This window comes from Marmota marmota, unplaced genomic scaffold (assembly GCF_001458135.2).
Source record: "Marmota marmota marmota unplaced genomic scaffold, marMar, whole genome shotgun sequence".
In the NCBI taxonomy this organism is placed as follows: domain Eukaryota; kingdom Metazoa; phylum Chordata; class Mammalia; order Rodentia; family Sciuridae; genus Marmota; species Marmota marmota.
In genome coordinates this window covers 633,894-661,052 of record NW_026000102.1, presented here as the reverse complement: position 1 = coordinate 661,052, position 27,159 = coordinate 633,894, and the positions used below count along the sequence as shown (strand labels likewise).

At 57.1% G+C, this 27,159-nt stretch overlaps 1 protein-coding gene across 2 annotated transcripts; it reads left to right on the top strand.

The window, feature by feature from the left end:
* Nucleotides 1-23,032, top strand: Plod1 (procollagen-lysine,2-oxoglutarate 5-dioxygenase 1). 2 transcript variants are annotated; one of them, XM_048783590.1, is made up of 21 exons: nucleotides 2-160; nucleotides 497-575; nucleotides 700-761; nucleotides 6,660-6,751; nucleotides 7,717-7,850; nucleotides 8,489-8,652; nucleotides 9,710-9,822; nucleotides 10,382-10,445; nucleotides 11,531-11,628; nucleotides 12,275-12,376; nucleotides 12,582-12,713; nucleotides 14,172-14,293; nucleotides 15,450-15,554; nucleotides 15,867-15,992; nucleotides 16,301-16,442; nucleotides 17,024-17,137; nucleotides 17,783-17,848; nucleotides 18,408-18,512; nucleotides 19,713-19,859; nucleotides 20,705-20,830; nucleotides 22,155-23,032. In XM_048783590.1, the coding sequence occupies exons 1-21, from the start codon at nucleotides 85-87 to the stop codon at nucleotides 22,308-22,310; spliced, it is 2,325 nt and encodes a 774-aa protein (XP_048639547.1). In that variant the 5' UTR covers nucleotides 2-84; the 3' UTR covers nucleotides 22,311-23,032. The 2 variants fall into 2 exon arrangements, with proteins under 2 accessions (XP_015356861.1, XP_048639547.1); XM_015501375.2 differs by lacking the exons at nucleotides 497-575; nucleotides 700-761 and having other exon boundaries at nucleotides 1-160.
* The last annotated feature ends 4,127 nt before the right edge of the window (nucleotides 23,033-27,159 follow it).

Here is a 27,159-nt window from a genome sequence, read left to right as displayed (position 1 = left end):
GTGCGTGGCAGCCGCCGGCCCCGTCGCGAAGTTTCCAGTCCTGTGAGAGCCGCCGGCCCCGCACACCGTCCCCGGACCCCGCCCATGCGGCCCCTGCTGCTCCTGGCCCCGCTGGGCTGGCTGCTCCTGGCCCCCGCGAAGGGCGACACGAAGCCGGAGGGTGAGGGTGCGGCCGGGGCGGGCGGGCGCGGCGCGAGGGAGCGGGCCAGGGTGTCCCTGCTGCCCCGAAAGGACCGGTGTGGACCCGGGGCCTGGAGCGAGGGCTGGGCTCCGGCGGCTTGTCCAGTTGCCCGCTGGTGACTTGGACAAATCACTTCCCCTCTTGGGGCCGAGGTTCCCACCTTCGTGCAGCGGGCTGGACAGGGTGACAGCTGAAGTCCCATTCAGCGGAGACAGGACAATGATAACCCACACTGGCTACTATTTATGGGCTACTAGGGCCAGACACCGGCGACTGCGCTGGGACCTGTTTCCTTCTATTGTCTCCATTTCCTAGCTTGGCAAACTGAGGCCGCAGAGTTGATCACTTGGCTAAGGTCGCATAGCTGTGGGCCTCTGATCAGGAGTCACCCCAGGTATGTCTTGTTTCTAGGGCCCAGCCCAGAGCTACCAGGCCTTGGCCGGTGATGGGGAGGTGAAGGTGTGGTTCAGGTTTGTGGAGCACTTTAAGCCACCCCCCCTCCTCTGTGCTCTGCCCAGCCTCCTGCTAGGCTGGTCTTCCTCTCTCTGGTTGGCATGTGAGGAAACTGAGGCACAGACAGGTGAGATGCTTGCCCAGCCCTAGAGCAGCTCTGAGTCTGTGTGGACCCTCAGTCTCCTGCCTCTTTACTTCTCCGAGGCAGATTGGGTTTCCAGGTGTGCTCCACTATCCCAAGTGGGACTTCTGTCCTCCTCAGCCCTCCCTGGTGTGGCCTATTTCCAGGGCTGCCCAGTGAGCACCAGCGAGCTCTGAGGAGCCCATCTGATCAAAGCCAAGTCACACTGGCCATAGCCTCCCTGGTACCCATTCCCCTTGGCCCTCCATGGCACCCTGTTCACCCTTCTGGAGGATCTGGGAGCATCCTCAGCGTGAGGGGTGCTGGGATAGCAGAGGGAACTGGGTTCTGTGACCCTTGGACCAAGGGGGATGGGAACCCCATTTCTTAGACACCTTCTTTGTGCTAGGTTGTACCCAGAACCACGTACCTCTCAGTGGTAAAGCCCTTGGCATCTCCATGAGGCTCAGTGTCCTAGGTACAGAACAGGGTGATAATATCTCACCTCTAGAGCTCTTGAAGGATTCCAGAGGACGAGGCCAGTGTGTGAGAATTCAGCTCAATGCTCGCCCCAGTAAAGGTCCTCGGAAAATGGCCTTTCCTGTCCTGGGCCAGGGCTGCCACCTTTCCTGGAGAAGCCCATCAGGGCATAAGATGGGTCAAAGAAGTCCCCTAGAGAGATGCTGAGCACAGGCCTGAGCTGGTGGTGTGTGCAGGGGCCTGTACCAGCCTGGGGCCACTCACTGGTCAGGAGCCATGAGCCCTATGATAGCCTCTTTTTCCTGAGCCTCACTTCTCCCTGCTTCTGCTGATGTGGGCCTCCTCCACCTCAGACCATTCCCAGGAGGGAAAATACGGCTGCCTACACTAAAGCCCAGAGAGGTGAGTCAGAGATGGACCAAGCTGATGGCAGGGCTTCGGGCACCCCCACTGCAGTGGGTGACAGGAGGAGGGCAAAGGAGATACAGGGCGGCCAGCATAGAGGGTGCTGCTGCTGGGGTTGGGGGATGTTGCTGAGCTCATCAGGGTAAAGTGCCTAGCAGGTAGCAGGCCCCACTGGTGTGCAGGAGCAAGGCTGTCCGTCCCTGGCTTCATCTAGACTGTTTGAAGCACTGCGGGTGGAACCCAGGGCCTCGCTCACTCGTGATGCATGATGCACTCCCTCTGAGCTGCACCACCAGCCCCGTTAGACTCTTGATAGGTGAGGAATCACTAGCCTCAGTTGTAGGTGGGAAGATGGAGGCCCTGAGAGGTTGAACGCCTGGTCTCAGGTGGGGTCCCTCAGTGTCTGGGACTCAGATCCACAGCTCCTTCCTGCTGGTCCCCATCTCTGATTGCAAGGCTTCTACCTGGAAATGCTGCTTGTGGGGAACCTGCCGGCTCCCCCTAGCTGAAAGGCAGAACAGAATGGGATGGTTGTTTTCCCTGCAGGCCTTGCCTGAGCCCCTCACTGACCAGAGTCAGGGAAGGCACAGTCATCAGCCCCCAGGGAGGCCAGTTCCTGCCTTACCTTGTCAGGTGGCTGGGATAGGAAGTGTTGACTAGGGCAGGGACTGTGCCCCGTGCCCTTCTGGTACTCAGCCGGGCCTGAGGTGGACCTGGGGAGCGTGGTGGGTGGGGTGCTCTTGGCTCGTGTCTAACCTCTCATCTGAACATCCATGAACTTGACACAGGGAGAGAAACATGGGCAGTTGTCACTTTGAAGGGTCCTCCAATCAGAGGGGACACAGAGCTCCTCACCTCAGTAGAGCCTTGTCTGATGGGGAAGACACGACTCTCTGCTCCCGGGGAGCCCTGTGTCTGAGGGAGGAGACCTTGCCCTCCTTGGGGAGCCTGTGGACCAATGTAGCAGATGGAAGAGGCCCTCAACAGAGCAGCAGTGCACAGGCAGATGCTGGTGCCCCAAGGGAGTGAGTCCAGGTGCCCCCAGGCCCTGGGGCCCATCTCCTGCCCTCCTTAGGCCCATGCCTGTCCCTGCAGGCCTTGGTTTTCCACGGGGAGGGGAGGACACCTGGCAAGGTCAGAGCCCCTGGGGAGGTGAGCTGGGCTTGGGTGGGGTTCCCAGTCTTGCTGTTCCACGGAAGGGGTTGGAAGAGTGCCAGGAGCCAGGCAGCCGGGATGGATGGGTTGGGTCCTGAGGTGCCTGAAGGCAGCCAGAACCAGGGAGGCCCCAGGCACAGGGATCCCCACTTCTGTCTGCCCTTCTGCTGGACCTTGTTTATACTAGTCCTAGTCAAGGGCTGGGGTGGGCCTGGGGGGGGGGCTGGGAGGAGCCTTGTTCATTCCTGCTCCCCAGAGAGCAGCCTGGGTGTGTCCTGACCATGCCTGAAGAGGACACACTGACCACCCTTTCCCTTGCCCGGGCTGGAGCTGCTGGGGAGGACAGGGCCAGCTCAGTCAGGCTGGGTCTCAGCCTTCCCCGTGGGACCCCAGAGGCCCTGTTCTTTCAGGACCTCCTCAGCTCTCCCGCCTGCCTCCCGGAGCCCCCTTGCCCAGCCTCTGTCTGCCACTCTCGTTCTCAGAAGGGTGGCTGTTGTCCACTCTGACCCCAGGCCAGCGCCCGCCCCTGCATGGCCCCTTTTCTCAGGGGAGACTCCTCCCTCAGACAAGAACCCAGGTGCTCCCATTGCCCAGCACTTGACAGCCTGGCCCAAGGCTCCTCGTGGAGTCTCTGCAGGAAGTGCTGTCTTCCATGTTATTCCCATACTGCGACTGGGGAAAGCCGGCCCAGAGAGCCTGTCTGTCTCCCCCTCTGCATCTCATTTATCCCTGCTGGATCGCAGGTTCATCCATCTGGGGAAATCATTGCTGGACTCTAGCCAGCAGTTGGGGGGGTGCTTAGTTCTCTGGTGCCAGGCCCAACGTGGCCCCTGGCCTGAGATCAAGGCCAGTGGCTGAGCAGACAGAAAGCAGGTGGGCGGACCTTGGTATCTCCAAGCCCAAGCTGAGTCTCCACGTTGACACCCTGAGGGCTGTCCAGAGCTCTAGCCAGCTTGACCAGGGATTGGGAACAGGCCTGGACCATGTGTCCACCCTGGGGAGGCCAGAGAGAAGCCTTGGAAATGCTGGATTCAGTCTGTAGCGGGGAGTCTCTGGAGTCCTGGGTGAGGTTAAGAGCATGGCGTTTGGGGTGCTAGCCAACTGGTTCCCATCTTGTGCCAAGGTCTGTGGCCTTGGGCAGGCATTTAGCCTCTCTGTGTCTCATTTCTGCTGCAGGCGGAGGGTGCTGAGGTGATGGGGACTACAGCAGCAGGTGGCTTCTCTTGGGGATTCGGCCCCTGGAGCTCTTTAAACTCACCTCCCGAGGGTGCTCCTCTGGGCCTGACAGGAGCACATCTCGCCTTGGCAACTGTCCAGCTAGGGGGAGGCGAGGGAGGCCAAGGAAGGAAAGGCGTGACCCTGGCCCCACAAAGGGAAGAGCAGCAGGTCTGTCCCAGTCCTTCAGCAACTGGGTGGCTAGGTAAGGGGAGAGACTGAAGAGGGCCTCCTGGAGACCTTGGGCTCGGGGCCTCCCTAGGAGAGCTGTGGCTGCCGCAGACAGGACAAGGGAATGGAGTGCACCTGGGTCATTGAGGCATTTGTTTCCTTGGGGGGTGTTGGGGTTGATGCCAGGGTCCCTTAGGAGAGGCCTTACTTGCGATCTCTTGCTGAGAGCCACTCCCCACCCCACATTGGAGCCCAGAGGACTGGAGACGGCTTGGCCTGCTGGTTCCCAGATGTGGCTGACACCGAAATCACTTGGGAAAGTAAGGAAGACTCCAGGCTCCTGGGCCCACTGCAGACCTCAGGCCATCGATTGTCACAGCCTCCCATGCTGGTGTGCAGAAACCGCTGAGCCACATGACCTCGTGGCACCCTTGGCTGGGGAAGCAGGCACTGCCACAGCCCAGGGAGCCCAGGACTTTAGGGCCCCAGGGTGGGCACTGGCAGCAGACGAGAGTGAGAGAGGGACAGGCACATGAGGAGGGTCTGGCATGGCAGGGACCTCACTGTGACCCAGCTAGACAGTTTCCTTAGAGGGAAAGATGGGGCCCTCAGAGCAGGTGGCCTGGTCACTGTGCCAGGCCTGGGCAGTGCATGCAGTTAGGTTGAGAGGGGACGCCGGGTCAGGCTGCTGTGGCACAGCCCTGGTGCCACCATATCCTGGCTCCCTGGGGCATGCTAGACGCCACCCAGCCCGTTTCCTAACTTCAGAGTGGGTTTAGTGTGAATAAAGTGCTTAGGGTGGCATGTGGCACGTGGCATGTGGAAAGTGAACGGTGAGCCAGTAAGTCACTGTCCTTTGGAAGCAGAGCTGGAGAAGGGAGCCTGAGACCCTCCCCGGTTCCCCTTCCCGCCCCTGCAGCCAGGTTTCTTCCCAGAGTCCAGAATCACACAAAGCTGGCTTTTTCCATTGGTGAAATGTGACACTCTTCCTGTCCCCCGGCAGCCCCCTTTTTGGCAGGAGGGCCTCAGAGCTGGTGGATGGTTCTCCTCACCTGGGGGGAGCCCTTCCCAAGTGTGAGAAGCCCCCCTTTTCCTGGCCCCTGGGGTCAAGGGGGAAGCACCCACTCCTCCTACCCACCCTGCCGGCTCCTGCCCACCCCTGCTCTGGGGCCAGAGCCTGCAGGCTGCTCAGCTTCCACCGCTTTGGCACGATGGCCCGCTTTGTTCTTTGAGCCCAGGCCCCTCCTGACTGGGGTGGAGCCTTACCTGCCTGCTGCTGGCCTGGCTGCTGGTTAATCTTGGTTAATCTTTACCAGAACAGCAGGGTGCTGAGGGAGCTAAGCCCCCACAGAAACAATGAGCAGCCAGAGAGGGCGGTGTCTTCAGAGAGGTCTTCAGAGAGGTGGTGGGGGGAAAGGGGTGTCATTGTTACTAGCCCTAGACTTCAGAAAAGGGACACAGGGGGAGGCAGTTGGAAGGGGCGGAGCCCAGTGGCTAGAGCCCTGGCCGGAGGAGAGCCTGGATAAGCACAGTGCCTGGCCTGGCAAGTGCCATTTGCCTCTCTGGCCAGTGCTGGCCAGTGCTGGCCATGGCTCTTGGTGTGTGCTGAGCGTCCCCTAGAGGATCTCACGTGCCTGGTCTTACTTGACTAGTGCCTGGGAGGCAGGTAGTGTCATTGTTTTTACTTTATAAGGGGAAAGCCGAGTCTGGGGGGGGGGGGACAGGGACTTGCCCAAGGTCTCACAGCTGGCAGGGGCACAGCCAGGGGTCTGAGCAGGCAGGCCAGCTCCAGATCCCGCTTCTCAGAGAACACGGTCTCCCAGCGAGTCTGGGAGGGCTTCCCTGGGGCTCCCAGACGTGCTGTCTGGGGAGCTGTTTCCAGCAAGTTCTGTTGGAGAAGTGAAGCCTCACTGCAGAGCCTGGGTGAGGTCCCTTGTCCAAAGGTAGCAGCTGCTGTGGCCCTGAGTCAGTAGTGGACCGACAGGGAGTTCAAGTCCGTTCCCACTCTGGGCCAGCTGGGTGAGGCCTGTTGGAGTAGCAGTGTCTGTGCTGGGCGTGGGCGTGAGAGCAGTGGCCGCTGGACCTCGTGTTTGCCATCCTGGGCTAACGTCCAACATCAGCTGGAGAGACCTTCTGGTGGTCAGAACGAATCCTTCTCCCCACCCCGTGGGGGCCTGAGCCCCCTAAAGCCAGAGGCTCAGCTCCTCACGGCAGGGTGCTGACACCTCACCTGTGGACACTGCTTGACACATTGGTAGTTACCAGCTAGGAGTCCTGGGAGGGAGCAGGGAGGCCTGGGTTTGTCCCAGCTCTGTCACTAACCTGTGGAGTAATCTTGGGTGCACCCCCTCCGACGTGGGTCTTGGGTTCACATGAAAGCACGTGCTGCCAGGATTGGACAGGTCACTGTGACCCCCTGCTCCCCATCAACTCCCCACAGCTTCTATTCCCATTCAACACGCCCTTCTCTGCCCACAGACAACCTCCTAGTCCTCACGGTGGCCACAAGAGAGACCGAGGGGTTCCGCCGCTTCAAGCGCTCAGCTCAGTTCTTCAACTATAAGATCCAGGTGAGGGGCTTCCTGGGCAAGGTAGAGCCAGCAAGGGGTGGTGGCAGAATCCCACACTGCCAGGGCCCCGGAGACAGACTTGGGGCCACAGGGAGGCTTCCAGAAGGCGGAAGGATGAAAACTAGCTAGGACAAGGACAGAGCGTGAGCATTTCTTAGGAGGTGAGCAAGAGGTGAGGCGAGACTGGAAAAGTCCACAGGAGACTCACCCAGGGGGGCCTGGGTAATGGGCAGGCTCTGGGAATCGGCATTTCCACAGATGACCCTGGGACGTTTTGGGACAGTGATCTGGGGACCTTCCCTGTGAGCACTGTTCTGAGTCCCCGTCATGGGCTTGGTGTTCTCTGTCCATGGTCTACGGGGCTTAGTCCTGCAGGTGCTTCTCTGTGTCCCCCGTGTGGGGAACTGGGGATGGAGTGGTGGACAAGACCGATGACATCACTGTCTCCCCAGAGCTTGGCCTGAAGCCAGAAAGGAAGTGCATGAGCTCACAAGGATGAGGTTGAAGAAGAGTTTTGCTTCAGGCCTAGGTGGCTCTGGGGTTTCAGCAGAGCGAGGGCCCTGTCCTTCTGGGTCTACGTTCTGCTTGTCTTCACCTGCAAACGTGCTTCCTCTGCACGGTGGCCAGGTGACATTGCCGCAGACTCAACGCATTAGAGCAAGAAGCCTTTCCTAAATTTCAACAGAATAGACCCAGGAAGGCTGGTAGACTATGCTTGGGTCACATGCTCAAACCTGGCCCTGGAAAGGCGGGAGGAATCGGACCCGCTGATTGGCCAGGGGTGGTCACGGGACCCCTGGGGGCCAGGCCAGCCTCACACCTGGGTAGAAGGGTTTTTCCACAGGGGAGGCCCAGAGGGGCTGAGCAAACAGGAGTCAGGATGTTTGCTGCTCTGCTGCAGGTGGGAATTTGACTGGGAAAATATTTCTTTGCCAAAAGCTAATGTTAAGGGGCCCTCTCCACAGGCACTGGGCCTGGGGGAGGACTGGAGTGTGGAGCAGGGGGCGTCGACAGGGGGCGGGCAGAAGGTTCGGCTGCTGAAGAGAGCTCTGGAGAAGCATGCAGACCAGGAGGACCTGGTCATTCTCTTCACAGACAGGTAGGTGGCCGAGAGCTTCCTGACTGCACCCTCACCAGAGCCCGAGAGAGGAATATTCTAAACCGAGGCCCTCCCTGCACATCAGGAGCCAAGATTGTGGCTTTAGGGGATCCATGAACCCCAGGATAGGACCATCTGGTGTAGGCCACTCCCACTCCTGGTCAGAAGATGGAAGTGGGTGACCTGCTCAGTGTGGGTTTTTTGGGGGGGCACCAGGGATTTAACTCAGGGGCACTCAGACACTGAGCTACTTCCCTGGCCCTATTTTTATATTTTATTTAGAGACAGGATCTCACTGGGCTGCTTAGCACCTTGTTTTTGCTGAGGCTGGCTTTGAACTCACGATCCTCCTGTCTCAGCCTCCCCAGCCACTGGGATTACAGGCTTGTGCTACCACATCCAGAGCTGGTGTGTTTTGAATGTGACAAGGACGTGGGTTATGGGGATCATCTTTGTGCATCACTGGGGTGGAGAAGTAGCAGGCTGGGCTGGAGCCCATGGGCAGATCAGATACGTCTCCTAGATGGTGACCCAGGGCTGGCAGGGAGAAGGGATTTGTGGGGCACCTTGGTCCCTGTCCCCTCCTGCTGGTGCCCCCCCGGACCCCTGCTCATCTCTTTTCCCTGCTCTGGCCATAGCTACGATGTGGTGTTTGCCTCGGGGCCCCGGGAGCTCCTCAAAAAGTTCCGGCAGGCCAAGAGCCAGGTGGTCTTCTCCGCGGAGGAGCTCATCTACCCAGACCGCAGGCTGGAGGCCAAGTATCCGGTGGTCTCTGATGGCAAGAGGTTCCTGGGTTCTGGAGGTGAGAGGCCTGGGTGAGCATAGCACCCTGCAGAGGGGCCCCCTGACCCTGCCCTCCTGAGGGGCCCCTTGGGTGAGACCTATCACAGGCCACAGATGCAGAGCATCATGAAGAGTCTTAACCTCAGCCTGCTCCCCTGCAAAGGGTGGCCTCATTAAACAGCCTCTCAGCTTTGAGGTCAAAACCTGCAGTCGCACTGGCTTTCTCCCCTGATGTCCCCACCTCTCGTCCATCTCACATTGTATCACTCATGTGTCTGAAAGGCCTCTCGACTCTTCAGGATGCCTGAACCTGCCCTTGTGGGGTCACACTCCCCACCTTGCAGGCCCCGTGCCCCCCCCCAACCTCTGGCCCTCTGTAGTCAGCTTCTAACTGCTCTGCCAGCCTCGGCCTCATCCCCTTCCAGTACATTCTCCACCCAGCAGCGCCAGAGGTCTTTAAGAGGATCCGGATCCGTGCTGTCACTCAGTGACTTCCTGCTGCAAAGGATAAAATCCACAGGCCTGTGTCAGCAGCAGGTCTGCCCATGACAGCCACTGTGTCCTTAGCTCAGAGAGTTAGCCCAGCAGATGACCTGGCTGGCCAGGGGCCAAGGTGTGCGGTTTCTCTTCGCCTCTCGAAGGCTGCACCCTAACCAGGGAGCCCGCGTGGGCTTTGCCCGCTTGCCAGGACTCAGCCACCAGAGAGCTGTGTGGCGTTGGCCCAGCCCCTGCCCTCCTCTGGGCTAACTTTACCAGATCAGTATATAAAAGGGGGTCCAAGCCTGGATCCCCCCCAACTCCACTCTCCCAGGGCTGGTGCAGTCCATCTATTCAGCACCTGTAGGTGCTCAGCACTGAGTAGGTGCAGGTTGGTGGGAACCATTGATCTTGGGAACTCATCAGTTAGTGACATAAATAGCTGCCCTCCTCCAGTCCAGGAGGACTGCTGGGAGGAGGCAGAGCATGTAGGTAAAAGCCTGGGAGGTGGGTGAGTTAGGGGATAGGGGAGGCCCTTGGCTTAGAGGCCCGAAGCTAAGTGTCTGTCTCTATGTCCCCCCACCTCTGCGACTACCCAGGCTTCATTGGTTATGCTCCCAGCCTCAGCAAACTGGTGGCCCAGTGGGAGGGCCAGGACAGCGACAGCGAGCAGCTGTTTTACACTAAGATCTTCTTGGACCCAGAGAAGAGGGTAAGAGCTGGCGGTGGCCAGAGAGAGGAGGCCGGGAGTCCTGGCTCTGGGTCCCACTGGCCAGGCTGCACTGCTCACCGTCCCCCTGGGCCTGGGCCGCTGGGTCGGTGTCCTAACCCCTTGGGCAGCTGTAACAGATAGACGAGGGGCGTCTAAGCAGTGCTCAGGGTTCTGGAGGCTGGAGTCCGAGATCAGCATGGCTAGGTTCTTGACTGTACAATGAAGCGAGAGTCCTTTCCCCAGGGGTGTGGTGAGGATGAGATGAATGTGTATATGCAGGGTACTTAGACTGGTGATTGGCATTGGTCATTACAGTGGCCATCAGCCTTGTGGTAGGAGCAGCCCCTTCCTCCGTTCCTTCAGTTCTGAGATCCTCTGATTCTCTGTGAATGGACCCCCAAGACCAGAGACCCCAGGGCATGGCTGCTGGCTGGCCTCTTCAGGGCTGCCGTCACGTGCCAAGGCAGAGAAGTGGCGGACAGGCTCTCCCACCGTGTGCTCAGGCCCCGGCCTCAGCCAGGGCCTGTGTCTGCTGCACCTGGTCCCCTCCTTCCCCCAGGAGCAGATCAACATCACCCTGGACCACCGCTGCCGCATCTTCCAGAACCTGGACGGAGCTTTGGGTGAGCGGCCCCTGGGGTCAATGGGAGCCCTCTTCTGGGTGGGCCCCCTTCTTCCCTGCTCTCCCACCTTCCAGGTGAAGGATTCCTGGGTTGGGGTCCATGACTGCGCTGGAAGGGAGAGGAGGGATAGCACTTGAAGGGGCAGACACCTCTGGCCTGGGCTCATGTCCGGGGCTGGTGATGACGTTGCTTTGCTTTGTCACGGGTCTTGCTGGGTGATTTCCGGCGTGACTCTCTCTCCCTGTACACACACACACACACACACACACACACACCCTGAGTTCCCGTTTCCTATCTTTAAAAATGGGAAACGGCTGGGTACAGTGGTGCTCGCCTGTAATCCCAGTGGCTCGGGAGGCTGAGGCAGGAGGATCGCAAGTTCAAGGTCAACCTGGGCAACTTAGACCCTGTCTCAAAACAAAAAATAAAAAGGGCTGGGTTGTGTGGCTCGGTGGAAGAGCACCCCTGGGTTTATTCCCAGTTAAAAAAAAAAAAAAAAGAGGAAAAAGCGAAATGCAGAACCATCGTCCTCCTGCCTGTGGCTTCTCAGGCTCTGGGTTAAGAAGCTGGGCCGGGCCACTCCCTTGGCCTTTGGGAGCTTGCACAGAGGGGCTGTCCTCATGGTTACCCCCATGGAAGGCCTCCCTCCCTGGATCCTCTCAGGCCACTGAGAAGAAAAGACCTCTGTGCATTTTATACCGACTGCAGCCGTCCCTCCATTTCCCTCCGTGCAGAGTACCAGGGATCTCCCCGCCCAGCGCTCCTGGTTTGCCTGGTATATTCTCAGTGCTCCTCTCGTGACTGGAGCTGGGGTGTCCTGGGGCTTTGTTCTCCTGTCCCCACTTCTAGTTCCATTAGGACGTCATAGGTGTGGGCTCGTGGATTCTGTGCTCACGCCATGTGCCCCTGTGGTGCCAAGTGCTGGCTGGACACAGGGTCCTCCCACTCACCTATGAGGAAGGGATTTGCCCCGCATTACAGATGAGGAAACTGAGGCTCAGAGAGGTGACATGATGTCACCTGCTGGCCCCTGGGCTTGGCTTCTGGGTCTGACCCTGGATGGCACTTTGCATTCTGACCCCTAGATGAGGTGGTGCTCAAGTTTGAAATGGGCCACGTGAGAGCACGGAACCTGGCCTATGACACACTCCCGGTCCTGATCCACGGCAACGGGCCCACCAAGGTAGGGAGGAGCCCAGCATCTGGGAGAAGGGCCACCTGCTTCCACCTCGCATCTGAGTCCATTCCTCCTGTGCTCAGTTGGGAGTCCACTGTCCCCATGTGGGCCTCGGCAGTGCTGCCAGCGCTGTCACAATGTTAGCCAGGGGCAGAGTCCTTTACTCTCTCCGTGGGCATTTATTGACTTTTTACACCGGAGGCCAAGTCATGGTCAGTTGCAAAGAGGACAGATGGTCCCCGTGTTCATGGTGCCGTGCAAGGGCCTGGGGCACGCTATGCCTGGGGACAGGATGGACCTAAGTCGCTCCTGGGGAACTGGCCCATGGCTCCTAACATTTTTCTCTGTCTGTCCTCGGCCACCTGCATCAGAATTGCAGGACAGGGAGGAAGGGAGTGTGTAAAAGATTGAGGTTTCCTGACTGCACTGGGGTCTGCTCCCCTGGAACCTCTGAGGGATGGGGACCGTGACCACCAAGTTCTCCCTGTGCACCGCCCTGCAGCTTCTGTGCACTCTGAGGGATAGGACATTGTCACCAAGACCCACTCAGGGCAGGAGAGGGCTCACCAGGGACGCAGGGAGGGCCCTTCATGACTGTTGATCGGGGAGGCCGGTGGGCAGGCTCCTCTTCATTCCCGTGTCCCCTCCACAGCTGCAGCTGAACTACCTGGGCAACTACATCCCTCGGTTCTGGACCTTCGAGACGGGCTGCACCGTGTGTGACGAGGGCCTTCGCAGCCTCAAGGGCATTGGGGTGAGGCTATGGCCATCCCTGAGCTTAGGGACATACAGGGCTCAGTGCCCCAAGATGGGGCAGGAACAGATGGTTTTGGAACAGACTTCGGCTCTGGTGGGAAGTGAAGGGGTCACCCCGTGTCTGGCTGCATCCACACTGGCCACTCGGTGGCCACATAGTGTCTGGAAGCTCCTGGACCCTTAGCCACCCCTCCCCCACGCAGGATGAAACTCTGCCCACGGTCCTGGTCGGGGTGTTCATAGAGCAGCCCACGCCGTTCCTGTCCCTGTTCTTCCAGCGGCTTCTGCGGCTCCACTACCCGCAGAAACGGATGCGGCTTTTCATTCACAACCATGTGAGTAGCAGGCACCCTGAGGGTCTTCGTGTGGCTTGGGGTTAAGGGGACAGCGTCATGAGCTGGCCTGAGCCCTCTGAGGATCTGACCGAACCATGCTTATCTGAGCCAAACGGAAGTAGATGTGGCAGTGACCCCAAATCACTAGTTGACTCTGGAGTCAGAGGGCTGGGCATGAATCCCAGTAAGACTGCTTTTATTGACTGGGTGACCTTGGGCACATCCCTCAACCTCTCTGGGCTTCTGTTTCTCAACTATAAAGTAGGGATCATAATAGCACCAATCACATAGAATTGCTGCAGGGTTTAAAAAGGTTACCTCCAAAAAAGAACCTAGTGCGTAAGAGGCGCGACATGGTAGGTGTTCTTAGCTGTTGTCATTTTCGTTTTATCCCCTCCCATGCTGCCCCAGCTAATGCTTTCTAATTTGATCTTATGATGTCAAGTTGGATTTTGCTCCTTAGGTTCCTCCCGGGGAACCGCGGAGGGCCTGAGGCTGCTCTGTGGGGAGCAGGCCTGGTTCCGCTCCAGCTCCTTCCTTTCTACCTCTCCTCCTGCCTCTCACCTCTGCTCTGACCATCTCCTGGCTGTGAAGCCAGTTCCCGCCCAGTCCCGTGTGTTCTGCCGGGCTCTGTCTTCCAGAGTCTTCTCAGCCAGCTGCAGACTCCCACTTCAGAGAGCTCTCGACCCCTCCAGTGTGCACCCTGCCCCCAGGGACGCAGCTCAGCTCCTTGCCTAGGTCACCAACATGCATGTCGCCTGTTTCCTGCACCCCCAGGAGCAGAAGGGATGTGGGCCCTGCCTGTCGAGGCTCTCAGCCTCCCTGGAGGGCCCACCCATGAGCTGTAGCTGTATAGAAAAGGAGAACTGTCACAGGTGGTCTTGAGACCTACTGTGTGCTGTGTCTGACTCACGGTGACCTGGGGAGGGATGTGCTGCCCTTCTGTAGAGGAGCAAGCTGAAGTGGAGAAGGCAAAGGGACTTGTCCGGGGTCACACACTCAGCATGACAGGGCCACGGTTGGTCTGAACCTTGAATTCGAGCCTGAAGACTCTGCTGTTTCCGCACACCTTATGACAGGGCTCCTGGTCTGGGCTCTCATTGGCCAGGTTGTGGCCAAGGGTCATGTGGTGCAATTTGTAACAGAGCATTTTCCTGAGCCGCACCCAGGCCCGCGTGGACTGTGTCTCTGTGCGTGGGCCTGGGGCTGGGGGGGATGCTGTTCTGGCGTCAGAGGTCCTGAAGAGGCCTGCAGGCCTGGCCTGGTCAGGGAGGATGCTCCAAGATGGCAGAGAAGGGCAATCCAGGCAGAGGGCCTGGCTTGGGCAGAGGTCTGGAGTTGGGAACGCAGGTAACCAGCCATGTGCCGAGGTGATGGGGAACAGCCCGGCAGTGACCGTGGGGCTGTGGTCCCTGGGGTGGAACCTGAGTCCTCTCCTCCCCCTGCCGCCTGCCCCAGGAGCAATACCACAAGGCCCAGGTGGAGCAGTTCCTGGCAGCCCATGGCGGCGAGTACCAGTCCGTGAAGCTGGTGGGCCCCGAGGTGCGGCTGGCCAACGCGGATGCCAGGAACATGGGCGCGTGAGTCACAGGCCGTGGTTGTCTGCGCTGACCGTGGCGGGCAGATGGGCCGTGGTGTCAGGAGCCGCAGGCCGGGCATCAGGAGCCCAGAAGCTCTGGGGGACCAGTGTGTTTCGGCCTTTTCCCGGGCCTCAGAGTTCCCATCTGTCACATAGGGAAATGGTCTCTTTCCTGTCAACCTCCGGGCTCTCAGGCAGGCGGAACACTGTCATTTGGGTGCAGAAAGCAAAACTAGGAAAAGAGGAAGAGCTGGAGGGTCAGAAAATGACAAAAGCTGACATTAAGGAAAACAACTTCTGATTTTTTTTTCCTTTACTATGAAAAAGGCAAAAACACACAAAAAAAGACGCAAGTAGTTTGTGTTGATTGTAGAAGAATTGGACATTCCAGATCAGGGTTGGCCAACTTCCTCCAAAGCACTAGAGTGTAAACGGATTTGCCAATCGGCTTTGTGGGGTCATCGGTTGCAACTGCTGGGCTCAGTCCTTGCAGCACAGTGCCAGTCACAGATGTCATGTAATGAATGAGTGGGACTGTGTTTTTTATTTAGGGACACTGAAGTTTGACTTCCACGTAATCTTCTGATGTTCTTTTTTCTGCCCCAGTCATTGAAACACAGAACATCATTTTTTTCACTCATAAGCGGTACAAAGCCAGGCAGTGGGAAGATTTGGACCAGGGACCGTAGATTGCTGAGCCCTGATCAGATGAAAGAAAAGGACACGCTTTTTAGTTGATTTATTCACTTGCAGCGCTGGGGACGGAAACCAGGGCCTCCCTCATGCTAAGCAAGTGCTCTACCACTGACCAACACCTCCAGCCCCCGTTACCAAAATGCCCTCCAACATCAGCCTCTCCCCTGCCCTGAGCGCGGTGGGGACCTGTCTGGTGGCCTGTGCTGTCCCTTGTACCAGGTTTTCAGGGCACTCGATGCCAGTTGCCAGGCTCTAAGCCTCTGTCTTGTAAGTGCGGAAGCCGAGGGTGGGAGTCTGGGAGTTGGACCGTTGTGGCAGCTGGTCTGCCCCAGGGCTGGCTGACCTCTCCGTGGCCCTTCAGCTGGTACACTGTAAAGCCAAATCATGGTCACAGTTGTGGGCAGCTGCTGGGCGGCTCCAGGACCAGCCTGGCCGACCCAGAGTCCTCCTTTTCCTTGCAGAGACCTGTGCCGGCAGGACAGGGCCTGCACCTACTACTTCAGCGTGGACGCAGACGTGGCCTTGACCGAGCCCAACAGCCTGAGGCTGCTAATCGAGCAGAACAAGTGAGGCTGGGGTGGGCACTCCCGGCTGGGCCCTAGCCCTCCTCGCTCAGGAGAAGCCTGTGCAGGGTGGGAGCCCCTTGGCTTCTCCACCTCCTCCTGGGCTTGCCTGTGACCTGGGCTATGGGACCCCAGCCTGGGGACTCCGTGGGCTGGTAGAGAATGGCTGTCCTGTGGCGGGGAGGGAGCTGATGAGCCACACGACCTTCCAGGCAGACCCCCACCCCATTAGGTACCCCTGTGAGCAGGTGTCAGCCCCCAACCCCATCCCTGTCAGGTCTATTTCCTGTCCCACTAAGAAGCCCATTTCCTCAGGAACGTCATTGCCCCTCTCATGACCCGCCACGGGAGGCTGTGGTCCAACTTCTGGGGGGCAATGAGCGCAGATGGCTACTATGCCCGCTCTGAGGACTACGTGGACATCGTGCAGGGGCGGCGCGTGTGAGTGCCTGTGGGGTGGGCCACCTTCTTCCATCTTCCCTCTGGGCTGGCCGAGGCTCCCTCCCCGCGACTCCTGACCTGGTTGCCCTCAAATTTTTCTTGACCCTCAAGCAATGAAAACTGCAGCCAGACACAAAGAAAGACTTCCTGACAATTGCTCTGGGCCCACGTGCCCAGAGTAGGGGATTCAGATCCACAGTATGATGCCCTCTCAGCCTGTGACCTCCCTTTCCTCCTGGCCCCAGCCCCTGGCCTGTAAGTCCTTCCACCAGCCTGTGACCCCCACCGTCTTGCTCTCTCGCCCTCAGTGGTGTGTGGAACGTACCCTACATCTCCAGCATCTACTTGATCAAGGGCAGCGCCCTGCGGTCTGAGCTGCAGCACACAGACCTGTTCCACCACAGCAAGCTGGACCCAGACATGGCCTTCTGTGCCAACGTCCGGCAGCAGGTCTGTGAGGCTGGGTGGCCATGGGGGTCTGTGGGCAGGGGGAGCTGGCCTCCAGCTCTGACCTGCTCAGTGAGCTACCTTGCACTGTAGGCCAGGAAGCACCTGAGGGTCCATCAGGGTCACTCAGAGGCCACCAGGGCCACTGCGCCTGAGGGTGGTCCTCAAGGATCTACAGGGACCATTTGGTGGACTCAGTTTTCACACTGTTTGTATTATTTATATTTTTGTCAAAGCCTAAAGGAAATGAAACTTCCCCCTAAATGTCATCTAAGTAAGGTATCCAGGGGGCCCCACACTCCATCTCTGCTTCCCAGCACCCCCTCCCCATATTTCTTGGTGATTCTTTTAGTGGGGTCTGGGGATGGACCCAGGTCTCGTGTGTTAGGCAAGTGCTCTACCACTGGGCTGCATTCCCAGCCCCGGTGATGATTTTTTCTGATACTGGGGTTTGAACCCAGGGGCACTTTACCACTGAACTCTATCTCCAGTCCTTTTAAACAATTTTAAAGCCTTCCTCGATTGCCTCCTGGAGCAGGGGAGGGGTGGGCCAGGGCTTCTTCAATCATGCCTGTTGTCCCCAGGAGGTGTTCATGTTCCTGACCAACCGACACACCTTTGGCCACCTGCTTTCCCTGGACAGCTACCAGACTACCCACCTCCACAATGATCTCTGGGAGGTGTTCAGCAACCCCGAGGTGAGTCCTGGGGTGGGTGGAAAGGGCTGGGAACAGAAGGGAATTCCCTGATCCTGTGGCCTGTAGGCTACCTGTGTCACCCCCTCCCTCTGCCCTGGGGGCTGGTAAGGGCAGAATTCAGGTAAGGAAGGTCCCTCAGAGACAGCGCCACCTAGTGGAGGAGGGACCAGGCCTCAGAGGCCTTCTTTTGAGGCCCATATCTGTCAACTCTGACTTGGTCAAGACCCTCTCACCTTTTGGGGCCTTGATTGTCTTGGTTTGTCTTGGCTGTAGAATGGGTATGCTACCTCAGCCTGTCTTGTCCCTGAGGGCGTCATAATGATTGAAGGAGACAGTTGTGACAATGTTCCTAGATGGTGGGAGCTTATAGTTGACAAGGGCATTTTGCACATACACATATACACAGACAGGCATGTTCATACGTGTGCAAAAACCATCTCCTGTGGGCACACTTGGGTGCCTAGATAGCACACCCTCACACGTGGGCACAAGTGAGCACCTACCTACCCCAAGCGTGTATGTAGTCACTTACGTGTTGAGGAGCCCGTCAGAAGCTCCCTTCTTGGAACGTCCTGTGGATTGAGCAAGTGGTGAGCCCCTGGCTCAGGCCAGACCCGAGGGCCCAGCCTGGTTCCCGCCCTACAGGACTGGAAGGAGAAGTACATCCATGAGAATTACACCAAGGCCCTGGCGGGGAAGCTGGTGGAGACGGTAAGCTCCAGATATTCACACTCTGGCCTGCTGCCAGGCCCTCACCTTCTGCCGGCCTTCGCCTGCTGCTGGGTGAAGGGTGGCAAGAGGAGTTGGTGGCAGGATGGGCCCTCCCTGCTGACGTTTCCTCTCTGAGCCTGCAGGGGCCTCAGGGCCTGTAGGCCTCTTCCCTGGCCGAGGCATGCAGAGGGAAACACGTCTGAATGGGTCTCTGCTGTGGCCCCTGTGCCAGTTGAGGAGTGGCTGTCTGTCCTGTCTTCCGTGTCCGTTCCCCTGGGCCCTCGGCCTCCGCTCCCTGGGTGTGCATGTTCCTTTGTGATCCTGTGCTGGTAGCTCTGTGAGCTGGCTGGGCAAGCCCATCTCTGAGCTCTGCCTCCTGCTTTCAGTAGCTCACCTGGTCTGAGAGTCACTGCTGCTCAGGGTCACTCAGGGGGTCCCAGAGGGCTCTGAGGTGTAGTGGACGGGAGCTCCCTAGGGGCCCTGCAGCAGGCTCAGCATCACAGGGAAGATGCAGGGGTCGCCCTGCAGCCCCCTGAGACTGGGCCCTCGCTCTCTCCAGCCCTGCCCCGATGTCTACTGGTTCCCCATCTTCACTGAGGCAGCCTGTGACGAGCTGGTGGAGGAGATGGAGCACTATGGCCAGTGGTCGATGGGCGATAACAAGGTAGGGCTCCAGACGTCGGGGCCGGCCTGCAGGGGCTGCCCCTCCGCCCGCACTGCTTTCTGGGCTCTTCTCCTGGCTACATAGCCAGTGTCTCTGGGACTCTTCACATAGGAGCGCTGGCTGGGGTGCCTACAAGGCAGTCAGGAATAGAGGGAATGGGAGACTGGAGGTGGAGGGTTGGTCCCCAAGCAGCCATTACCACTGTGTGACTTTGAGCTGCCTTAACTGTGAGTTGCTGGGTTTTTAGGTCCTGGCTTATTATTAGAATGGTTCAGCTTCCTGCCTGCCTTGTGCATGGAAGAGGAGAGGAATAGGCAAGTGTGGGGTGAGGGGCCTCAGGACATGGTGGTCAGGGCCAGGTTCATCAGCCATCCTCTGCAGGGCCTGGTGGACATGTGTTCTCTGAAGCGGGAATCCCGTCCCCGCCCTTGCCTGGGACATTCAGGCTCTGCTCGTAAAGGCACAGGAGATCCTGAGCCAGTGCGTCTCAAAGGTTGGGCTGCCTTTGATCTGGCAGCTGGACTGTCCTGTGGGTCTGGCTGCCTGCTCAATCCTTGTGCTCTGGTGGCTGGGCAAGTCTCCAGAACCCAGGAACTGGAATAGCTCATGCATTCTGGGGTTTCTTGTGCTCTAGTGACAGGGCCAATCCTTGGACCCCAGTACCTGAGCTAATGAGCCCATGGAACTAATTATCTGTTTCACGTGGCTAATGACCACAAGCTTACTTTTAATGGCTTTGAAAACACCCATTTATCATCTCCTGGTTTCTGTGGGCCAGAATCTGGCTTAGCCGGGTCCTCTGCTCAGAGTCTCACAAAGCTACAGTTGAGGGTCAGATGGGGTTGGTGTCTCCCCCGAGGCTTAGGGTCCTGTTTCAAGCCCGTGTGGTGGCTGGCAGGTTCCTGTACCTGCAGCTGGAGACATAGGGCATCTGGCTTTTTTGAGGCCAATGGGAGCCACAGTCTCTCTCCAAGACCCTCCCCCTCAGGTCTGGTCCACCCAGACTCCCTTTTGATTAACCCCAAGTCAATTGATTTGGGGTCTTACGTCAGCAAAACCCTCCGCTTTTGCCATATAATGTAGTGAAGCTCCATCCTATGCCCAGGCCAGGGGAGGGGCTCAGAGCCTACATGCCAGGACATGGGGACCTGGGGGACTGTCCTAGAATTCTGCTGCCACGTTCTCTCTGGTCACTTCCAGGACAACCGCATCCAGGGCGGCTATGAAAACGTGCCGACCATCGACATCCACATGAACCAGATCAACTTTGAGCGAGAGTGGCACAAGTTCCTGGTGGAGTACATCGCCCCCATGACGGAGAAGCTCTACCCCGGCTACTACACCAGGGTGCGCCCTCCATACAGCCGGACGTGGGCGGGCCAAGTGTCTGGGAGGGGCGGGGCCAGGTGGTGGGCGGAGTACCTGTGAGGGCGGGGCCAAGTGAGTGGGTGGGGTGTCTGGGGAGGGTGGGGCCAGATGGAGTGGGCAGGATTCTGGGGTGAGGTCCGTTGAGGGTGGGCAGACAGCAGCCCCAACTTCCTGCAGAGGCCCGGATATGTGGTTACCAGGAGGAGCAGGGTCTCCCCATCATAGGAGTGTGGGGGTGGGGATGCAGGGCCAGGAGATGGGGCCTTGGGGTGACCAGGTCCCAGGAGGACACTGCTCTAGCTTCTCACCTTGCCCCTTTTGAATCCCTCCTCTGTCCTTAAACCTTGACTCTGGCTCCTACACCTGCCCACCAAGTGAACCCCCCAGTTGGCCTGCGGGTACACCCAGTCCGCCTCTGGGTTTCTCTCTAGTGCCATCGCCCCTCTGTGTCCACCCCATCTCTGGCTCACTCTCTCTCTTGCTCACTCAGCTGTTTCCTCCTCCCGGTGGTTCTGTCCACCTGGCCTGTCTGCATGGTGGCCGAGAGGGTGCTGAGGGTTAGGTTCCTTCCTCCTCCTCTCTCTCCTTCTTCCCTCCTTTTACATTCTTGCTTTTGTTTTCCTCCCCCTCCCTGCCCCTCTTTCCCTATATTTTTCTTGAGGCTCTTCTGTGCCAGTGCTGTTCCTGGCAGAGGAGGAGGTGGCCCTGGGAGCTGCCATGCCAACACATTGGACTGGGCCCTGCTGTGTACCCTGCCCCTCCGGGTCCTCGGCAGCTTCTCTTGACTGGCGCCTACCCTTGACTGTCCCTCTGCTCTGGCACAGGCCCAGTTTGACCTGGCTTTTGTGGTCCGCTACAAGCCCGACGAGCAGCCCTCGCTGATGCCACACCATGACGCCTCCACCTTCACCGTCAACATTGCCCTGAACCGGGTGGGGGAGGATTACGAGGTGAGCAGGGGCCAGGCCACAGGGCAGAGCGAGGGTTGGCTGGAGAGCATCGGGCAGGTGACTGAGGCAGAGGAGCCTGCCAGGTCAAAGGGCCAGAGGGAAGGGCTGCCTGGTGTGTGGAGGGGGCTTCCTGGAAGAGGTGGGTTTGAGGCACTACTTGGCAGGAGAGAGGGGACTTTCAAGGGGACAGCCTGAACTCTAGGAGATCTGGAGCTAGATTGCTCTGTGGCCTTGCCTCATTTCTTGACCTCTCTGTTCCTGTGTCTGAGTGCGCTCCCTGGAGTTGTGAGAACAATTGAGGTTGTGCAGGGAGCCACGATAAGCTCTCAAGGAAGGGCCCCACAGGTGATAGGGAGCTTGGGTTCTCCTGTGGGAAGGGAGAGGGCTGCCTTGGGAGTGGCAGGGTATGGCATCGTCTAGGTGTGGGGCACAGGCTTGCAGCTGGAGGGAGAGTTGAGGACGGTGGGAAGCTGTGGGGGCCTCTGGGCCCATGGGGGCCTCTGCATGTGGTCAGTTAGGGAGCTGGCCAGGCTTGCCTCCATCCTCTCCTTAAGCTACTATTTTTTTTTTTTTTAATATTTATTTTTTAGTTCTCGGCGGACACAACATGTTTGTATGTGGTGCTGAGGATCGAACCCGGGCCGCACGCATGCCAGGCGAGCGTGCTACCGCTTGAGCCACATCCCCAGCCCAAGCTACTATTTTTGAGGGTTTTCTTTTTCTTTTTTTTTCTTTTGGCCCAGGGGTGGGCCAAAAAAATTTGTAAAAACTGTTCAAAAACAGTTCAATTTTTTGAGACTGTGTCAGGCGTTCCCTAAGCTGGGGGTTCTCCGCCAGGATCAGTTTTTGCCCCCCCCCTCCCCCGGAGCCATTAGCAGTGCCTAGAGACATTTTGTGTTGTCACAACTGTGAGGGTGCTCTGGTATCCACTGGGTAATGGCCAGGGGCGCCCAGGACAGCCCCCTGTCGGTAGTGACAAGGTTGGAACCTCGGCCCGACACTCTTCTGCCTCCTCTGTGACTTCTCACGGCCAGGGTAGCTTCGTTCCCACTTTACAGGAGGGATTCCCACTGACCCCAGAGTTAGTGAAGAGTGGAGCAACAGTTACCCAGGGCTGCCTGACTCTGAGGCCAGAGCCCTCCACTTGTGTCTTCCTTAGGCAGCTAGTGTCTGTCTGTCACTCCACAGGACATCCCCAGGCTGGCTGTTCTCAGGGCCACTTGGCTGTGGCAGACAGTGGGACATAAGAGAATAGGAAAACGGTTGGGTTGGGGGTGTGGGGGGGGCCAGCTCTGCCCTGGGCACTGACACTTCTCTCTCCCAGGGAGGGGGCTGTCGCTTCCTGCGCTACAACTGCTCCATCCGAGCCCCCAGGAAGGGCTGGACCCTGATGCACCCCGGGCGGCTCACGCACTACCACGAGGGGCTCCCCACCACCAAGGGCACCCGGTATATCGCCGTCTCCTTCGTGGACCCCTAACTAGCCAATCCTGGCTCCCTCCGACTGTTCCTCCTTGCTGACAACCACTGCCCAGCAGCCCCTGGGGTCTTGGGGTCCCCAGGAACCCGGTTCAGCCTCCAGGCTCTTGACCTCCTGTTGCTCTTGGAATGGCCAGTCGCCAGGCCAGTCGCCAGCCCGAGAGATCTAGAGCGCCAGCCAGAGACACAGCACCCCTGGGGCGGGCCTTTCTGAGGCCTGCAGTCCAGCCCCAGGAGACACGGATCGCTTCCTGTTTTGTGACTCATCCTCCCTGATGAGCCCAGCCCCTCCTCCTCCAGGCTTTCCCAGGGCAGGACTTGAGCCGAGCAGGGCCACCTGCTGCTCACAGAGACTCCAGCTGGAGAAGCCGCCCCCAGAGCGCCTTGGTGGCCTGCAGCTCTGCGGATTCTACTTAAAGCTTTGCGGCGTCACAGAGACCAGAACAGAGCCACGTTCCTACCTTGGGCCTGGGTCTTCTGAAGCCCCTTCTTCCTGGCACTTGTCTTGAGAGCACAGCTTTGTCCCCTGGAGAGAGCAACTCAGAAAACCTCTCAGGGAACAGAAGAGACATCAATGCCACAGCAGCCACATCCTCTACTTGATCCTGCTGGGGGGGGCGGTGACATGTCCACACTGCACTGGGCCACCCTGTCCCAATGCCTCTGGAGAGAGGGACAATCAGAAACAGGACAGTTCTATTAAAGGTTGTTCAGACCACCGAATGGGAGGCACTTGGTGTGGGGGAGTGTGCAGGTGTGGAGGAGAGCTTGGGGGGCAGGTCCGGAGCCCCTGGCTCGTTCCCAAACCCAGTGCCCTGTGGCCTTGGCATTTGTAAACTTCAGAATCCCTTCCCACGAGCTGGGCGCTGGCTGCCTGGAGCACACTTCTTCCTCTGTCAGGACCTGTATCAGGTGTCACCGCCTCTCTGGAGCCTTTGCTGACCCTCCTTCCTTGAAGCATGAACGTGGGAGAAGCGGTGCTTCCAGGGGCCCCATGTACCCCGGGGCATTCTCTTCTGATCATACTTGAGGGAAGGTATCAACCCTAGGAGCTGCGCCTGCTCACCTCTTGCTGTGGCTGGGCTGTATACATGTCTGGTGCTCAGCACACAGCCCCCCCACCCCAGCACACAGCCCGCCCCCCATTTCCTCTTTACTGAAGGGGAAAGAGGCTCAGAGAAGCCAGGTAATTGGCCCAAGGTCACGCATAAAGTAAGCGGTTGGGGGGGGGGATTTGAATGATTTTACCACTCAAAACACTTGCCCCCAAGGTATTTGTACTCAGCCTTGGAGGGCAGCAGGGGCAGAAAGAACCAAATACAGTTTGGTGATAAATGTCCCAATGGCTGTAAGAACAAAGTGGAGCAGGAGCCCGAGACCAGTCAGCGAGTATAACCTGATGCTCTCAAATGAGGCTTATTTTGCCTCTTAGGGGACATCTTTTTTGTTTGTCACAACTGCAGAGGGGGTGCCATTGGCATCTAGCAGACAGAGCCTAGGGTGCCTCTACAGTGTACAGGGCAGCCCTACCACCACCACCCAAAAATGAATCATCCATCCCAAAATGTCAGTAATGTGAGGCTGAGGAACCCTGATGCATCTTAGGCTGGACCTTAAAGGGGGAGGAGGGATCCACCAGGCAGAGAGACCCTCAGGGCCTGGAGAACACTGGTTGGTTGGAGTGGGTGGGGTGGCAGTTCAGAGGCCTACTTTCCCAGGTGTCTTAGTCTGTTTTCTGTTACTATAATGAGATACCAGAGACCAGGCAATTATAGAGAACAGAGGTTTCCTGAGCTCACAGTTCAGGAAGCTGGGAAGTCTAAGATCCTGACCATGTGGTGAGAGCCTTCTTGCTACATCATAACCTGTGAGAGGTCATCATAGGGTAAGGGCCAGAACTATAGGCCACTGATGCCATCATGGGAACCCCACCCTCATGACCTCATCTAATTCTAATTACCTTCCAAAGGCCCTAATCCAAATACCATTAACATGACTTTTAGGATTGAACTTGCAACCCTTGAATATTTGGGGGCACATTCAAACCAAAGCACCAGGCTGTGGAGAGCTTGGGCACCTGGAAGGCAGCTGGAGTCATTTGAGGGTTGTGTGTATGCCTTTTAAAGATTTTTAAATTTTTAGTTTTTAAAATTGGCTCATTTTATTTTTTTGAGACATGGTCTTGCTAATTTGCTGAGGATAGCCTCAAACTTGTGATCCTCCCACCTCAGCCTCCTGAGTTGCCAGGATTACAGGTGTGCATGACCACTCCTAGTTCCTTTTTTAATTCTTGAGACAGGGTCTCAGTTGCTGAGGCTGGCCTGGAACTTGGAATTCTGGAATTAAGGTGTGTTCCACCACACCTGGCCAAAGAGCACAAATCTCAGTCTCTCTCACTCCACCCCACTTCCCAGCTGCCCAGTTCTCTCAAGAACTCACCAGGCTAGTCTGTTTCTTGAATTTTTTTTCCTAGCACGCGGTTTAAATCCAGAACCTTGCACATGCTAGGCTCTCCCACTGAACTACATTCCCATTCCTTTTTATTTTATGCTGAGACAGGCACTCACTAAATTGTCCAAGTTGGTCTCAAACTTGGTGATTTTCCTGCCTCATCCATCTGAGTAGCTGGGATTATAGGTGTGCACTACTATGCGCAGCTTTTGGATGTTCTTGAGCTCATCTGTACATACACAATTGTGTGTGACTGTGTGTGCGAATGTGTGTATTAAAGTTTTTTTTTTCCTGTTTTTTTTTTTTTTTGCGGGGGGGGGGGGTGCCAGCAATTAAATCCATTGCCTTGCACACTTTAGTCACTTGCTCTACCACTGAACTACATTCCCAGGCCAGGGTTGGTTTTTTTGTTTGTTTGTTGTTGGAACCAGGGATTGAACCCCAGGATACTTAACCTATGAACCATATCCCCAGCCCTTTTTATTTTTTTATTTAGAGACAGGGCCTCGAAAAGTTGCTGCAGCTGGCTTTGGATTCATAATCCTCCTGCCTCAGCCTCTGGAGCTGCTGGGTTTACAGGTGTGTGCCACACCGCACCTGGCCAGGGTTGTTTTTAACTCTAATTTTACTTTTTTTCTGATTATAGATGCAATTCATGTCGACTGAAAAAGTCAACCAGAACAGAAGTAGGGAATGCAGGAAAGAGGCCATCTGCAGCTCCACCAGCCTGCCCTGCGCTTCCCAGTACCACCCTCAGCAGTACCAGGGAGCCTTATCAGAACGGGTTGAAGCAAGGGCTCCACACTTTGGGGTTGTTTCATAGAACCCCCAGGGTCTGAGCAGGGTGGACTCAGAGGTTCCTGAGCCAACCCTTGCAGAGAGGCTTAGAGAAAAGGAGAAAAATGACAGGAGAGATCCTCAAGGCTTCCACCTGACTTAGACGATTCTGCCAAAGGGGAGGGAAATGGAAGTTCCTATCCTCTGAGAATCCTTCAGGGAGGCCAGAGGTTATGGAAGAGGAAACAGTGACAGTAGAAGCAGCTGGTAATTGAGGCTCCTTGCAAGCCATATCTAAGGACCTGGCTACACCCCAAGTCAGGGCTGGGTGTGGCCTCACAGAGTAAGAGGCCCAGGCAAGAGGCTGCCCCTAGGGCAGTGAGGGGGGGACAGCTGCCTCTGACCTACCTCTCAGGAGGCTGATGAGCAGGTTAGTCACCAGAGCCCTGATTTACCTCTTGAGGCTATTTGTGGCAAGATTCTACCCTGGTTAGGGCACAGAAATACAAGGGGAGCCCCAAAGGGAAGGTACTCACCTACTTTTAAATTTTATAAAAGCCACCGTTTATTTAACTTTGTTTTCTTTTTTCCAGTACTGGAGATCAAACCCAGGCCCTCACAAACACTGTACCACTTAGGTACATCCCCAGCCCTTCCAGAAGCCATATATTATTTTAAATCTTTATTTTGCCACGCTGGGGATAAAACCCAGGGCCTTGCACTTGTTAGGCAAGTGTTCTACTACTGCACCATACTTCCAACCCATAGCCATGTTTTTTTTTTTTTCTTTTTCTTTTTCTTTTTCTGTACTAGGGGTTGAACCCAGGGTGCTTTACCACTGAGCTACACGCTGTTCCTTAATTTTTTTTTTTTTTTTTTAGTTTGAGACAAGGTCTAAGCTGAGGTTCTTGCTAAATTGCTGAAGCTGGCTTTGAACTTGTGGTTCTCCTGTCAGCCTCCTGAGTTGATGGGATTATAGGTGTGTCCCACTGAGTCCAGCCCTAGTCCCATTTTTAACAGTAAAAGAAACAGGTGCATTTAACTCAATTTACACAAAATATTTCAACAGGTCATCACTATAAAAATATTGATATCGTTTCCATTCTTTTTCATATCATGTCTTGGGGCAAATCTCATTTTTCACCAGCATTTCAAGGGTTCAATAGCCACATGTGTTTGGGGCAGGTATTACATAACTTAGGCTTGGAGCCCACTGCTGAGGCTGTTTCCTGCTGTACCCTAGTGCCTGGCACACAATGAGGGGCCTAGTGACTGACATTGGGCTTGGGTAAGCACCCTCTTAGGCTCCTGGGTCTGTCGTGAGGATTAAATAAAAGGATGCTTGTTGGGTATCCAGTTCGGTGATTGGTCCTCAGTTCGAGCCTGATACGTCGAGGCTGCTGTTGTTCTGACTTCCCCAAAGGCAACTGAAGGGCAGCAGGCCCCAGTGTGCTTCTGTCTCCCTGGATGAGTCACTTCACCCTAACGGACTGGTCCTCTTGAGAGCCCTTCTGTACAATTACAAAATGCAAGTCAGGTTTCCAGCGTTGGCAGAAGCTGTGGGGTCAGGATCTGGGGCAAAGAACGAAAGAGCGGGAACATCTAATCCGCGCCTTTGTGTT